Raw genomic sequence first — 16927 nt, 5'->3', positions numbered from 1 at the left:
CCTAGAACTCACTCCGTAGACCAGGCTGGCCTCAAATTCACAGAGATCCACCTGTCTCTGTCTCCTGGATGCTGGGATTAAAGGCATTTGTCATCACCACATCTAACCTCTTTTATTTTTTCTTTGTTTTTGAGACAGGGTCTCCATTAGGTATCCTAGGTTGGTCTCTGTCTCGTAGGATTTCTGTTGCTTTGATAAACACCATGACCAAAAGCAACCTGGGGAGGGAAGAGTTTGTTTTACTTCCCTTCCACATTACAGTCCATAAGAGAAGTCAGGACAGAAACTCAAGGTAGGAGCCTGGAGATAGGAACTGAAGCAGAGGCAGGGAAGGATGCTGCTTTTGCCTTGCTTCCCATGCCTTGCTTAACCCGCTTTCTTAAACCACTCAGGACCACCTGCCCAGGGGTGGCACCATCCACAGTGGGATGGGCCCTCCCTTATCAGTCATGAATCAAGAAAATGCCCCATAAGCCAGTCTGGTGGGGCATTTTCTTCCCAGATAACTGCAGCTTGTGCTGTGTTGACAATAGACTAAACAGTCTAGACATCACTGTGGAACCCGGGCCAGCCTGGAATTTGTGAACTTGCGATTCCCTTTCCTCTCCTCCAGAGTGCTGAAGAACATCATAGTTCTGATTGCTTTTTCAGCAACACATGGCATAAGGGGACATGTTATCCAGACAAACTTATGCATGCCTGTAATCCTGGCCCCTGAGAAGTGCAGGCAAGGGAATCCAATCCTATTCAAGCCAGTCTGGGCTACAAAGTGAGAGTCTGTCTTGAACAAACTAATTAAAAGAGAAAACAAGCCAGGCGTGGTAGTGCACACCTTTAATCCTGGGGAGGCAGGAGCAGGTGGATCTCTGAGTTTGAGGTCAACCTGTCTACAGAGTGAGTTTATCAACTAATATTTACATGGAGAACCAGTTACATTAAGATTGAAAACAATGGCCAGGTGTAGTGTCTCAACCTTTCATCCAGCATTTGGGAGGTAGAGGCAGCCCAAACTCTGATTTCAAGGCCAGCCTGCTGTACATAGTAAGCTTTAGGCCAGCTAGAGCTACACAGTCAGATCTTATCTAAAAACAAATAAGTAAGCAAACAAACAAATTTAAAAAAAAAAAGGATCGAACTCTTGTGTTATGAATATCTTCGTAAAACTAACTCCTTTTAGAGACTAAGTAGACTCTTCTCAGAAGCTAAGTAACTGCCAGTTGATTAATGAACGATGAAGCTGTGGTCCTAAATCGAAGTCTGTGCTCTGCCAAGTCCTAGCTGGGGTTGTACAATTGCACTGAAACTATGGAGGAACCAGAAGCTGCATGAGAGATTGTTTTAAGTGAGTGCAGCGGGCGGGTAGGTAGATGGTAGATCAGGGTGTTTGCATGCTTCTCTTATAACATTTATCACATTAATAGTTTTACTTCACTAACTGCTTGTAGTGATTTATCTCGGCAACCCATATTCTTTTTTCTTTGGAGCTGAGGACCGAACCCAGGGCCTTGCGCTTGCTGGGCAAGCGATCTGCCACTGAGCTAAATCCCCAACCCCCCCATTTTCTTTTAAAAACAGGTTAGGCATCTATATTTTAAAAGCTGTTTTTATTTCATACTCTGGCTTGGTACATAGCATACATAGCTGCTGTATAAATATTGGAATATGCCTGTGCCTCCAGCTGGTAGGACGAGTTGCCCTTGAAGAAACTAGGATTCATTTCTTTATGGGCTTAGCAGGGATGGTAGCAGTGTGCAGACTGAATGATGAGAAGCCAGTATCCACTTGCTTCTCGTCCTCTGAGGTCTCGCTGCCGGTATCTATTAAACATGGTGGGGGTGTGAGGATAGCGGTGGGAGCTAGGGTTTGTCTTAGACTTGCCACAGACAAAGACACGCTTGCAAGTAATTAGTGTTGGAGAGGTAGAAATATCACTGGAGTCAAGTTTAAAAAATGTCTGTTCTGTGCCTGGATGTGCTACTCTCTAACTTTGGACCAGGAACTCCAAGTCTCGGGTTCATCATTTACATTCTGCAGAGTCTGTATGCTCCTCTATGGCAGGTGCCATCCTGTTTATATCATCTCTCAGTGCACCCTAGGAGACAGGAATGGAAACACCTGGTGCTGGAATACCGTTTCCTTACTGGGGAGTTGAATGAGTCTATTCTGAAGCATATTACCCTTTCCTTTTGGGAGAGGCAAAATTAAGGTCTGTTATTACCTCCAAAGACGATAATGTGACCCAGGAGCTTCAGGATTGAGAAGTTATTTTGCTTTAATTTACAGCAGCAAGGTAGTTTGGGCCCTAACTTCCAGATGCTGTTGTTAAGTTTTTCAGATAACTGTGTTCCTTAATAATGCCATACAGCGTGAGACTGCTCAACCTGTTTTTCAGAATCCTAGAGCAAATCAAAGTGTCAAAGTGCTTTAGGTGAGACAGAAGGAAAACATTTGCTTATTTCTATTAAAAATAGAAAGTCTCGGGTTGGGGATTTAGCTCAGTGATAGAGCGCTTGCCTAGCAAGCGCAAGGCTCTGGGTTCGATCCTCAGCTCCACAAAAAAAAAAAAAAAAAAAAATAGAAAGTCTTAGGGCTGGGAAGATGGCCCAGCAGTTAAGAACACTTGCTGCTCTTACAGAGGTCACAGGTTTTTTTTTTTTTTTTCTTCTGGTACCTACATGGTGGCACATAGTCATCTGTAACTCCAGTTCCAGGTGATCCAGTGCCCTTCTTTGACCTGTCTGGGCACCAGGCATATACATCAGGCAAAACACTCATTTCTAAAATAAGTGAATGTAAATTTTTTTTTTTTTTTTTTGGTTTTTCGAGACAGGGTTTCTCTGTGTAGCTTTGCACCTTTCCTGGAACTCACTTGGTAGCCCAGGCTGGCCTCGAACTCACAGAGATCAGCCCGGCTCTGCCTCCCGGGTGCTGGGATTAAAGGCTTGTGCCACCATCGCCCATTGTAAATTATTTTTTTAAAAAGGGAACTACTTCTTCATCTGGGACCATTTTCACATAGAACAGATTGTTTTGTGAACTTGGTTAATTACTTTTTATCTCTGGTCCTTATAGCATGAATCTCTAAAGGGTCTTACTAATAAGAACAAACCTGAGGCCAGTTATTGGGGTGAATGCTGGAAGATCAGAGAAGCAGAACAAGACACAGCTACCTCACCTCACCAATTCCTCATCTGATCTGTTTCCTCAGGCTGGAAGCCTCTGAGTCCTTATCCAAATGGGTCTCAGCTGAACTGCTGCTCAAAAGCCTGAAAGCTTAACCAGCCAAATGCTTCTAGTTTCTGGTCCTCACACCTTACATACCTTTCTGTTTTCTACCATCACTCCCTGGGATTAAAGGCTCACTTTTCTCGGATTAAAGATGTGAGTCACCTTGCTTGGCTGTATCCTTGAACTGATGGATCTCTGCCTCTGGAATGCTAGGATTAAAGGCTTGTGCTACCACTGCCTATCCTCTATGTTTAATATTGTGGCTGTTCTGTCTCTGACCCCAGATAAGTTTATTAGGGTGCACAATATTTTGGGGAACACAATATCACGACATTTCCCCTTTTTTTAAAAAAGCTTATAACTAATATAAGAAAAACTATCCAATAAGTATATACAATATATACAGTCAAGAATTACATTAACTATGTCTAGTCCAGTAACATTTGACAGATTCAGATTAAAAACTCCATTATATATATTAACAATGTCTAGTCCAGTAACATTTGATAAACTCAGACAAAATTTTCATTACTTATCCTATTAAAAACAAGTAGTTCCTTTTTAAATGTAGATTCAATAATTGACCTTTTTATCTTGTCAGATCTATATTCTATCTTCCTCACTCACCTCATTTGAAAAATGACAGGATTGGACCAGCTAATGTCTTTGTTGTTTTGTCTTTGAGATAGAATTTCACTCTGCCCATACACTTGGACTCATGGTAATCTTCCTGTCTCATACCTAGTTCCCCTTTCCCTACATCCTCATGTTAGATCTGCAGGTGTGTACCACTGTGCCTGGATGGACCAGCTAATATCTAAAATCTTCTTTTTTAAAAATACTTATATTTATTTTATGTGTAAGGGTGTTTTGTTTGCATGTGTGTCTAAGTACCACAGGTATGCAGTGCCCTTGGAGGCCTGAAGAGGGCACTGGATCTCCAGGAACTGGAGTTACAGGTGGTTGTCATCCACTGTGTGGGTGCTGGGAACAACAGATACTCTTAAACACTGGACCATCTCTGCAGCCCCTTAAATATCTTTCTTAAAGCTCTTCTGGCTCCACCTTGTCATGGTCTGATAATTGTACTATTTTTTGTTTGCTTGTTTGTTTTTGGAACTTTTTGATCCTACTTTCTCATAGCTTGTTCGTCTGTTTACCTCAGGATTACAGAACTTAGGGTTATAACCCTTCCTTCATGGTATGTCTTAGAGAATTAGTTCAGGCATTCTGTCCATATGTCCCCATTTAAAAATGAGTAGAGAGGGGCCAGCAAGATAACTCAATGGTTATGTCATTTGCCACCAAGCCTGACCACCTGGGTTTCATTCCCTAAAATTAACTGATGGGAGGAGAAAACTGGCTTCTGTGAGCTGTCCTCTGACTTCCATACACACATACTACGGCACATGCATGTGTATGCACAACACTAAGTAAGTGTTTTTTTAAAAATACATCGGTCTGGAGAGATGGTTCAGTGGTTAAGAGCACTAGCTGCTCTTCCAGAGGACCCAGGTTTGATTCCCAGCACCCACATGGTGTCATACAATCATCTGTAACTCCAATCCCAGAGGATCCAATACTTGCTTCTGGCCTCTGTGGGCTCTACAAGCACATGGTATACAGACATTCATGCAGACAAAACATCTATACCATACACATAAAAGTAATAGATTGTTCTTTTAAAATGTGAATGTCTTTAATCCCAGCACTCAGGAAGCAGAGGCAGGCATATCTCCGAGTTAAGGCCAGTCTGATCTACATAATTAATGAGTTCCAGGCCAGCCAGAGCTATACAGTGAGACCCTGTCTCAAAAAAACAATAACATGCAGAAAGCCAGTTATAGTGGCTTATGCATACGTTCTCAGCACTTGGGATTCTGAGCCCAGGAATTGCCATGAGTTTCAATACAGTGTAAGACTCTGTACTGAAACAAAACACTAAAAATATAATAAGTAAACAGTGACAAATAAAGAGGGGAATGAAATTCTAAAAAAATTTATACCATCTAATATTGAAGTGAGTAATGCTGATGTTTGGTGAAGCAGGAGACCAAAATTCTGCCCCTAGCTTGATTCTACCAGCCCTCATCTCTCTGTATTTCATCATCTTGAATTATAACTTATCAAAAATGATACACTGTTGAATGTACAACATGTACTAGACTCCAGTGTGGGGCACATGATGTTTATCTTTTGCTACTTATAGCAGCAAATGGAAACAAATGGAGTTTAGGGCCACAGTTAGAAGCCTCACCTTCCACTGCAAAGCCCTCCCTCTCTTGTCTCACCTGCAACATGGGATGTTCCCATGCATACTCCTAGTCGATACCAGGAGAAACCAGGATGTCAGGCATCACAGCTGCCACACTGCCTTTAGCCTTTACAGTTTGGTCATGAGAAGGAATCCAGGAACAGCGCTTGTGTGATTTAGACTGAGTTGAGCTTCCAGGGCTGCTACTCAGGAGTTCTGGACTTGTGTAGTCTCTCCATACATCAGCTTATTATCTGTCACATGTGAATGACAGTATCAACTCTGTACAGTCATGAGGGTGTTTTGAAGTGTTTGTATGTTGTGAATACTGAAATGTTAGTGAACATCAGAGCAAGTGAGCATCTTATTGAGTCCTTTTGTCTTGTGATGAAGCCAAAACAGTGATTGCTTGAGGTGGAGGGATGAAAGGCTCTGGAAAGAATGCCATTTAACTTCCTGCTCAGTCTTGCCCACACAGGGAGCTGGAGGCCAGCCTGCATTACCTGAGATCCTCTGTTGAATATAGGAGGAGGAAAGATTGGTTCTTGGTTGTGCAACATTGATTTTTTATTTTGTCTTTATAGGTTGCTATGGTGACAGACTATGGAGCCTTTATCAAAATCCCAGGCTGTCGGAAGCAAGGTGGGAGCCCATAACGGGGAATCCAGCACTTCCATTGAACTCATTCTACTGTGGCCCCCACCACATTCTCACTATGAGACTTAAAATTTTCAGATAGTTGCTTATTTTACTTTAGTTTCAGTATAGAAATAGGGATAAAGAGTTTTATGTGCATGAGTGTTTGCCTGCAAGTATGTATGTATATGTGTGCCTTGATCTTAGGCTTACCAGCCTCTATTAACTGAACACTAAATGATGTTTCTTCCTAAGAAAGACTGGAGAAGCATTTTAGCAGTATTTAGTGGCTCCCAATTGTAATCTCAGCTCCCAGGAAGCAGAGGAAGGATGGACGCCAGAAGTTAAAGGGCGGCCAAAGACAGCATAGTCTTTGAGACTCTGTTTCAAGAAATTAAAAACCAAAACAACAACAACAAAAAGGAGCCAAGGAAATGGCACCAAGAATGTGAGGAATTGAGCCCAAATCTCCAGAACCCACATAAAAAGCCAGGCATGGCATACATTCTTGTAAGCACAGCATCGGAGGGCAGAGACAGTGGATCCCGAGAGCTCACTGGCCAGCCAGTCTGACCTAAACTGCAAGCTAGGTCCTATTCAGTGAGAGACCCTGACTCAGCATGCAGCAGAGAGCGACAGAATAGACACCTGATGAGGAAGAAAATGAGCCTTGCCAGGTATTGTGGCACATTCCCACAGACCACACAGAGATTAAGGCAGGAGGACTGAACTTGGAGCTAGTCTGGACCACATGGTTTAAAAAAACGAATTTTAGGATCTATGAATCAAAGCTGTACATCATAGCTCAGGCCTTTAATTCCTGGGGGTCTATGACAGGGGTATTTCAGTGAGTGTGAGACCAGCTGGGACTACAAGACCCTGCCACAGAAACAAAGTCCTGCTACCAAGACGGGGGACTTGAGCTCAATATCCTGAACCCGCATGGTAGAAAGAAAGAGCTGACTCTTGCAAGTTGTCCTCTGACCTCCGCATGAATGTCCCCACATACACTTAAAAGTTAGGAAAACATGAAATAAGTGCTGAGTGATGGTGGCACACGCCTTTAATCCCAGCACTTGGGAGGCAGAGGCAGATGGATCTCAGTGAGTTTGAGGCCAGCCTGGTCTACAAAGTGAGATCCAGGACAGCCAGGGCTACACAGAGAAACCCTGTCTTGAAAAACCGAAAATAAAAAGTAATAAAAATAAACCAGTTAAATCTAAAAGCCAAACATGGTAGCATATGCTTTTAATCCTAGCACTCAGGAAGCACAGGCAGGGGAATCTGAGTGAGTTCCAGGCCATCCAAAGCTACATCGTGAGAGACCCGGTCTCAAAAAATCAAACTACAGAAAATACATGAAACAAGGTAAATCTCAATTTTTGACCTGAGAAGATATCTAAGAATTTAAAAAACCAGGTGTGAGGGGTGGCAGTGGTGCACACCTTTAATCCCAGCACTCGGGAGGCCGAGCCAGGCGATCTCCATAAGTTCGAGGCCAGCCTGGTCTACAAAGCGAGTTCCAGGAAAGGCGCAAAGCTACACCGAGAAACCCTGTCTCGAAAAACCAAAAAACAAACAAACAAAAAAAAACATAGGTGTGGAGTATCTGTGTGGTGTGCCCCTCCTTTTTGAAGAGCGTGTACCCATGTCTCTGTATTTGAAGGGATCGCGTGTGTTTGGAAGACTATTGAACAGACTCCTCCCAGTGTCCTCCTGTGGGTAGTTGGCTTGCTGAGAGGGAGACATAGGAGAGGGATTTTTCACTTTTTGGAGCCTTTTATATTTTTTCTGTCAGAAGGCTGTGTCAATCTGTGGCTCATAAAGCTGCGCTGTTAGCCGAGGAGACCACTGTGCTGTGTATTTCATCTCTGCGTTAAGTGGCTTACCAGTGGTCTTCAAGCTGGCAGTCAGCAGCTGTAATTAAGTTCCTTGTTTGATGCTGGCTGGGACTGACTTCATGAGGTGGTGCTCACCCCACCCTCCAGGATTCACACCTCTTTCTGCTTAAAGACAGATTTTCTTGTTAATGTACTCGCCATGGCTGCTAGTGCCAATTTCCTGTGGGCACTTATGTGACACTTTGGGGACTTTGTGGAGATGAAGAGCCTGCTACCTTTCAGCAGTCAGTTTTCACCTCACTTGTGTCTGTTCCCTGTCAGATAATGCCTGTGATAGTGGCTGACAGCTTACAAGTGGATCTGTCAGTCTGACAGCTGTGGCAAATTCACAGCGAGAGCTCAGGGAGCCAAATAATTAGGTGGGAACTGTGAGCTTTAATCCTAGCATCTGGTGTCGGTTTGGTGGATAACTTGAGCAGGGACTCCCCTACAGTGTGTCTAGCTTCTCCAAGGTGGGATATCATTAGGTCCCACCTTGAAAGGACTGAGCAATGAGGTCAATGTGATCTGAATGTAACAGCTTTAGTTTAGGGAGATGCTAATTTGAATTACTTTCTCTTTAACCACTGTTGAGTTAAAGACCTCTTCTCTGTCTCTAAATCAAAACTAGTCTTTCCTTTTTTTACATTCATTTGTTTGTTCTCTGTATGCAAATGTGGCTTGGGGACATGCCATAATATTTGTGTGGAGGTCAGAGTATAGCTGGGGGTTCTCTCTTTTTACTGTGTGGGTCCATCTTTGAACTCAGGGCATCAGGCTTGGTGGTAAACAACTTCCCCACTGACCCATCCACCCTAGCCTTGGCTCTGGTGTAGCTGAATTTAACTTCCAAAATGCCATGAATTCCTGACCACCCAGGCTTTTATTGCCTCGCTGTTCTGCCGTCTCATTGGCTCCTAGCCCAGCTACCTCACTTCCTTGTCACTGCCTGTCTGAACAGACCTCCAGGTCTCTGTGGTTGGTACTGGGATTAAAGGAGTATGTTACCACACTTGGCTGTGTGCCTTGAACCCACAGAGACCTTGCCTGCCAAGTGATCGGATTAGGGGCATGTGCTACTACTGCCTGACTTGTGTTTACTTAAAATGGCTTGCTATTTCCTCTTATCTCCAGGCAAACTTTATTTATTAACATACAAATAAAATGTCACCACATTTCAGCACGCCTTTAATCCCAGCACCTGGGAGGCAGAGGCAGGCGGATCTCTGTGAGTTTGAGGCCAGCGTGGTCTACAGAGGGAGATCCAGGAAAGGTGCAAAGCTACACAGAGAACCCTGTCTCAAAAAACCAAAAAAGGAAAAAAAAAAATCACCATACTCTGTTGTTACTCAATAGAACTTTATGTGCTGGTGGTAATGTTAAAGATCTGTTCTCATTGGTTTTTCTCACACAAACCAGATTTTCATTTCTCTGGACACCAACAAGATGTCCAACAACTTTCAATTCACTTCTGACATTGTCAACCCCAAATTAATATCAGATCCCATTGTTGAAGGGCTCTGTCCTACAAGATTGCCATCCCTCAGGTGCCCCGAAAGACGACCAGTCAGTTCTAATTTGAAGGTTCCCATGACCCTCACCTTAAGCTTGGTAATTTGCTAGAGTAGACCGGGTGTGGTGTATACCTGTAATTCCAGCACATGAGAAATAAAGGCAGGGGAATCAGAAATTTGGGCCATCCTTGTCTACATAATGAATTGGAGGCCAGCCTGGGCTACTGGATACCTTGTTTTTAAAAACTATTGAGCAGAGCATGGTGAGGCACACTTTTAATCCCAGTACCACTCAGGAGGCAGAGGCAGACAGATCTCAGTCTGCCTGATTTGCATAATGAGTTCCAGGCCAGCCAATGCTACACAGCAAGACTCTGTCTCAAACAAACACCCCAAACACCACAGTGCAAGTTGACAGAGCTCAGGAAAACAGGGTCTGTCTTTTGCTGGCTTCTGATGAGAGGAGAAGTTCAGGAACAGACGATGGGAGGGAGACAGGACAGGTGTGAGTAGAGTGGGGTTGAGGTGTCAGTGTCCTCTCAGTGTCCACCCAGCTCTACATCCTTCTCACCAGCCCCAGAGCTACTCCGGTCTCTGCAGGGTTGTCCTGAGGTCCCCTCCACACTCACTCCTCCATTCCCGGTGGCGGAGTTCGATGGATGGGGCTGAATGTTCCAACGCTCAAATCACTTGACTCTTCTGTGACCATCCCCATCCAGAGACTATCTAGATGTCACCTTATTGGCATAAACACCAAAGGGGGCTTCTTATAACTAATAAAAGGTATATAACTTACTCAGATAATCATGTTTTTTGGAGTCTTTGCTGGAAACAAGGGCAAAGCCCAAAACAATACACACACTCACACACACACACATACTCACATACACACTCACACACATATATACATATATACACACATATACACTCACAGACATACATATATGTATACACACATGCATCTACACAAATATGTATTTTTAGTTTTTATTATTATTGGCATATATGGGTGTCATGGTGTCCATGTGGAGGTCAGAGGACAATTTTTGGGAGGCAGTTCTTTTTCCACTTTATTTATGCTGCTTCTTATTTCTGCTTGTCTGCATATTCCAGGCTGATGTGAGCTTCCAGGTGACTCCTGTCTCTGTCTCCCATCATACTGTAGGAGTGCTGGGATTACAGGTGTGGGCCACTGCATTTGGCTTTTTGTGGGGGGGTTCAGGGATTGAGCTCAGGTCCTCGAGTTTACAGCCAGGTGACTGCTGAGCCAACTTGCTGCCATTTTTAATTTTTTTTTGAGGCAAGATCACACTGTATCTTAGGATAGCACTCACAGAAGTCATCTTACACTAGGCTGCTAGGGGATGGTATTTTGTTAAGTGCCACCCCACCCAGCCAAATGTATTTTTATGTTTTATATTTTACCTTTTTTGTGCAGCCCAATACAGTAGCTGCTGACTTCTTTATTTGAACAATTAAATGTAAGATAGCTATGCTGCTGGTAAGCAGTGGAGCCCTTTACTACTACACATGGGAACAAATTAAAGCAGCATGTAAAGAAGTAAGGAGACTACCTTGAACTCACCTGGCTTGGGGCGTAGTGTGGTGTCTGAGATGTAGTGGGCAGTCAGTAAGTCTTATTGCGTAAATGCATGAATTCAGTCCCAGCTCTGCCGTTTACTAGTTTCTTGATTTGGGTGAATCACTTGGATTTTCATCTTAGTTTCCTCATCGTGGAGTGGAGAGGATGTCCCTGTTTCAGACTCCGGTTATTTGATTGACAGAACTGTTTTTCATTCATCCTTGGATCCATTTGTGTTTGCATTGTAGTGTTGGTAAAGTTTGACTGTATTTCTAATCCCAGCAGATAGAGAGCATGAAGCACTGACTTCTCTGCTTGTGTTATTGTCATATGCTGTTCACTGGAGATGACCCACAGAAAACTGTAGAGGAAGAGATCAAGGAGAGCTTTCATTGTGTCTTTTCTTTTGGCATTTTGCCCATCCTCATGGATTGACAGTCTCACCTTGCTCTCTAGACTGTTGAAGTTGTGAAAGAGATTAATACTGAGCCTGAAACAATGGGAAGAGCATTCTACGGGGTGGTAATAAGCTCGCTGTCTTACGTGGTGATTGAGTAGCCAGTTCTTTCCAAGTATCAGGGTTATGTTATTTTCTTCTTTTGCTGACAGACGTTCAGTTGGGACTCATTCTGTCTAAGTGTCATGTTGGGTTGATGGAACATGATGATGGATTTGATATGCCCTTTGGGCTTTTGTGGCTTCATGTCAGAAATCCAGGCACAGAAGTCGAGAGTAAAGCTCAGTGGTATAGTGCTTGCCTCGTGTGCACAGGCTTGGGATTCAGTCTCGGGAGAGAAAGTAAAGCACTTTTGTGTCTGCATCTGGAGCATCTGCTAGGGTAAAACGGCATGAGTCCACTGCCTGTAGGCAACCTGCTCTTTCTGCTTTTTTAGTACAAAGAATCATGTATCTCAGGGATAGAAAATAAGGGCATATTTTTATAAGGGCATTGACAAACTCATTCAAATTCCATTTCTGTTATAGTTGACCCTGTATCCATGGGCTCTATGTTCATGGATTCAACCAACTTTGAATCAAAAAGTATTGGTGGGGATCACAAGCCTAGATCGGTGGCACCCCAGTCCTGGGGACAGAGTCATAAGGATTATAGGTTTGAGGCAAGGCTGGGCCTTAAAACAAGACAGAAACAGTATATGTGAAGAACATGTGAGATCTTTTTTTGTCCTTGTCCCTAAACTATAACTGCAGTCTCACATTGTTAATGATGGGGATACTTTGACAGGTGTTTGATGGGCAGTTTTGGTGCCTTCCAGGCACTAAGTATTCTTACACAAATGTAGCTTGTACAGCTGTCCTGGCTGCTTTTCTTCTGCTGTGCTAAGACGCCATGACCAAGGCAATTTATAGAAGATAGAGTTTATATGGGGCCTACAGTTTCAGGGGGTGAGTTTAATCATTTAATCTGCCAGAAATGGCAAATGTATCCTTGTTCAAAAGACTATTAATAATACTGTTTAATTGCCAGTATTTCCTTGTGACTTCCCAGTAAGTAGATCTTCAGCTTTAGGGAAGAAATACAATGTGCGGTCGGGTATCTTAGGCACATTCATTTCCTTTAGAGAAATGGAGTGAATTTCAATAACCAGAGGACTGTTGTAACCCAAACTGCCTAAGTGTGAGGTTTCCCTCTTCTCAGGGATCTGAATTTCCTTTCAAACTGTTAGTTAGACAAGAGTGATCATTCCATCATCATGGCTGGGGGCATAAAACCCAAGATGCATGAATTTTATTTGATTTGGAGATTATATGATAACCTAATTTAAAATATAGTTATATCCATATATTTACATATTAAGCCCTTTGGAGGTAGCTGTAGAATCAGCTATCTTAGAGGTAAGAGCCCCCATTGGCCACGGATAAAGAAAACAGTGGCTCCTGAGAGAAGCCCTAAACAGAAAGGATAAATGCATTGAATTTCAGGCATATACAAACGCTCAGGTGTGTGCACCCAAGTTTGTGAGAGAGGGAGCTGAATTTCAGCAGCCAGATGAGGTGATGCATGCTTCTAAGTACACTTAGAGTTGGAGGCAGGCCTCACAAGTCTGAGGCCAGCATGATCTGAATAGCAAGAACCTGTCTCAAAAACAAAACTAAAAAGTCTCAATTTACTAGAGAGGGCAATTATTTTAGACACAATTTCCGGGTCATGTCTCAAAATAATTACTTATTTTCATTTTCTCCAGAAGTAAATCCCCAAATTTTCTTTATTATAAAATATTTAAAAAATTAGTGAAAGAGTTTATCTGTAATACTGTCTTCAACAAAACAAAACAAAAGCAACTTAGGGAGGAAAGGAGTTTTTGTTTTGTTTTGGTTCTTGGTTGTGGTAGTTTGAGTGTAATTGGCCCCCATAATCTCATAAGGAGTGGCACTATTAGTGGGTATGGCCTTGTTGGAGTAGGTTTGGTGTTGTTGAAGGAAGTGTGTGACTGTGAGGTGGGCTTTGAGGTCTTGTATATGTTCAAGATACCACCCAGTGTCTCAGATTGCTTCTGAGTCAAGATGTAAGGACTCTCAGCTCTAGCACCATGTTTGCCTGCAGGCCACCATGTCTCACCATGATGATAATGGACTAAACCTCTGAAACTAAGTGAGCCACCACAATTAAATGTTTTCCTTTGTAAGAGTTGCTGTGGTCAGCTGGGTAATGGTGGTACAAGCCTTTAGTCCCAGCACTCAGGAGGCAGAGGCGGGTGGATCTCTGAGTTCCAGGCCAGCCTGGTCTACTGAGTTGTCATGGTCATGGTATCTCTTCCCAGCAATAGAAACCCTAAGACATTGGTTTGGGGGTCTTTGTTTGTTTCTTCGAGACAGGGTTTCTTCGTATAGTTTTGGTGCCTGTCCTGGCTCTCACTCTGTAGACCAGGCTAACCTTGAACTCACAGAGATCTGCCTGGCTCTGCCTTTCGAGTGCTAGGATTAAAGGCGTGCGTCACCATAGCCCAGTGGTTTTTGAGACAGGGTTTCTCTCTGTGTAGCTCTGGCTGTCTGAACTTGCTTTGCAGACCAGGCTGTCCTCAGACTCCAAGATCTGCCTACCCTCTGCCTCCCGAGTGCTGAGATTAAAGGCGTGTGCCACCACCACCCTGCCAGGAAAGGATTTATTTCAGTTTACAACTCTCAGGTTATATTCCATCACAGAAGGAAATCAAGGCAGGAACCTGGAGGCCAGGACTGAGACTGAAGCTGTGGAGGGGTGCTGCTTACTGGCCTGCTCCCTAGGGCGTGCTCAGTCTGCTTTCTTACAGCATCCAGGACCACCTTCCTGGATCCCTCAGTTGAGGTTCTCTCTTCCAAACTGATTCTAGCTGGTGTTAAGTTGACACATAACTAGCTCCCAGAGATACTATCCTCGTTGTTAGCATTTTGGGCAATTCCTTAACATTTCAAGCCTTTGTAGTCCTATAATTTTGTATTGTACTGTTCTTACCGTGGAAAATCCTAGATATGCACAGTACCAGGCAGATTTACTACCAAATGAATCACTGGCATGTGGCTGGCTTTCCTAGCGACTGCCGAAGGTTGACATAATTGCTGTGTTTGTGGTAGGTTTTAGGGTGCTTCTAAATTCCCCTCTCTATATGTGTTGTGTGGCATGGCAGCATGCACCTGTAGCCCCAGCTCCTCGGGGCTCAGGCAAGTGGATGAGTCTGCTTCATGGTCAAAGGTCAGCCTGGGTGCACAGCACAATCCAAATTGATTGTTTTCTTAGGTCAGTTTCCTGGATGTGGTTATAGTGAGACTTAGCCAGAACTCCTGGTACAAAGTGGCAGACACAAGTTTTTGGCCAGTATTGCTGGGGACTTCTAGTCTCATCCTTGGTTAGTATCAGATGCATCTGATGCTTCTGTTTTGTTTTGCTTTTAAAGAAAGGGTCTCCATACATAGCCCAGGCTGGCCTCAGCTTGACCTCTCCCAGGTGCTTGGATTACAAATGAGTGCCACCAGACCTGATTTAACTCAGTTTATGCCCTAGGCCCTGTCTCTTCTGCTATGATCCTCTTTACTTTCCTCTGACAGACTCATGCCACCTGCTGGTCAAGATGGGTATTGACAGCTTTTTGTAGTTAGTAGAAATGTTTTTGAGAAAGATGATGGATGTTGGTGGTTTCTTTGTCTCTTCCTGAACTAACCAATTTCTATAGTCAGGAAGATATAGGACCGTGATTGACTAGACTTTGTCTTGTGCCACAGCTTGGGATTTCCTTGGCATATGGAAAGAAGGTTGTTAGAGGAATTCACCTTCAACAGTCAGGAGAGGGGTATTTTAAAATTATTTAAAGGGACTTAAGAGATGGCTTGGCGGTTAAGAGCATGAACTGCTTTTCCAGAGGATCCAAGTTCAATTCCCAGAACATCAGATGTTTCTCAACCACCTGTACATCCAGCTCCAGAGCTCCAACATCCCAGCTTCTACGGGCACCTGCACTTACATGTACACATATAATAGAAGATTAATTTTAAAAAGTTTGTTATTGCTGGGTCATGGTGGTGCATACCTTTAATCCCAGCACTCGGAAGGCAGAGGCAGGTGGATCTCTGTGAGTTTGAGGCCAGCCTGGGCTACAAAGCGAGTTCCAGGAAAGGCGCAAAGCTACACAGAGAAACCCTGTCTCGAAAAAAAAAAAAAAAGTTTGTAGTTATTGATGTGTTTTGTGTTTTGAGACAAGTCTCCATATAGCCCTGGCTGTCCTGGAACTTGCTATGTAGATCAGGCCAGCCTTGAACCCACAGAGATCCACTTGCCTCTGCCTTTCAAGAGCTGGGATTAATGGTGTATGCCACTATGCCCAACCAAAGTTAAAACTATTTTAATTACTTAAATTTATTTTTGTGGTACTCAGATCAAACTCAGGACCTTACACGTTAGGCAAGTATGCTGGGCTACTCCTGGGCTACTGCTACTCCTGGGCTACTCCTACTCCTGGGCTACTGCTACTCCTGGGCTACTGCTACTCCTGGGCTACTCCTAGGCTACTCCTACTCTTGTGCTACTCCTATTCAGGGGCTACTCCCTTCCCAGGTTTATCATTTTTTGGTAGTTATTGTTAAGTAACTTTTTAATGTTAATTCTTACTTTAATGATGTTTCTTATTTTTCTGTTTTCACCAATATTGGTTATTGTTTTCTAGACATCATTGTCAATTTAATATGTTAAAAATAGTACTTAGCCAAGGTGTGTGGTACTGACCTATAGTTGAGTCAGAAGGCCAGTTTTGGCTATATAGACTTTTTTTTTTTTTTTTTTTTTTTAAAGAATCTATCGTTTATTATTTATTTGGTTTTTCAAGACAGGGTTTCTCTGTGTAACAGCCCTGGCTATCTTGGAACTCACTCTGTAGATCAGACTGGACTTGAATTCACAGGGTTCTGTGAGTTCTGCCTCTGCCTCTGCCTCCTAAATGCTGGGATCAAAGGGGTGTGCCACCACCACCCAGATGAGACCAGTTTTTTTTTTTTTTTTTTTCAAAAAGTACCTTTGTTTATTTTTATTTAATGTGCATTGGTGTTTACCTGCATGTATGTCTGTGTGAGGTCATCAGAGCTTCTGGAACTGGAGTTATAGAAGGTTGTGAGCCACCATGTGGATGCTGGGAATTGAACCTGAGTCCTCTGGAAGAGCAGCCAGTGCTCTTAACTACTGAGCCACCTCTGCTGATCCATTTTTCAGCCACAATTCTTAATTTTTGTCGTTATTGTTTTGTTTTGTATTTTGTTTTTCCTTTTTTAAGACAGGGTTTCTCTGTGAAGTCCTGGCTGTCCTGGAACTTGCTTTGTAGATCAGGCTGGCCTCGTCTCATTGGGATCCGCC

The 16927-nt window shown here is 43.4% G+C and overlaps 1 protein-coding gene across 4 annotated transcripts in view; it reads left to right on the top strand.

Moving 5' to 3' along the window:
- The window catches only part of Zcchc17 (zinc finger CCHC-type containing 17), a 49164-nt gene that overhangs the window by 8757 nt on the left and 23480 nt on the right, over nucleotides 1-16927 (top strand). For 2 of the 4 annotated variants that reach the window (XM_036178464.1, XM_036178463.1), the window contains one exon: nucleotides 6067-6124. The exons of the other annotated variants lie outside the window; for them this stretch is intronic. In XM_036178464.1, the coding sequence (XP_036034357.1) occupies nucleotides 6073-6124 (52 nt within the window). In that variant the 5' untranslated portion in view covers nucleotides 6067-6072. The remainder of the gene's footprint in view (nucleotides 1-6066; nucleotides 6125-16927) is intronic. 4 annotated transcript variants of the gene reach the window in all.

This window comes from Onychomys torridus, chromosome 2 (assembly GCF_903995425.1).
Source record: "Onychomys torridus chromosome 2, mOncTor1.1, whole genome shotgun sequence".
Classification (NCBI taxonomy): domain Eukaryota; kingdom Metazoa; phylum Chordata; class Mammalia; order Rodentia; family Cricetidae; genus Onychomys; species Onychomys torridus.
The sequence above is the reverse complement of the archived record's forward strand: the minus strand, read 5'-3'. Positions and strand labels throughout refer to the sequence as shown.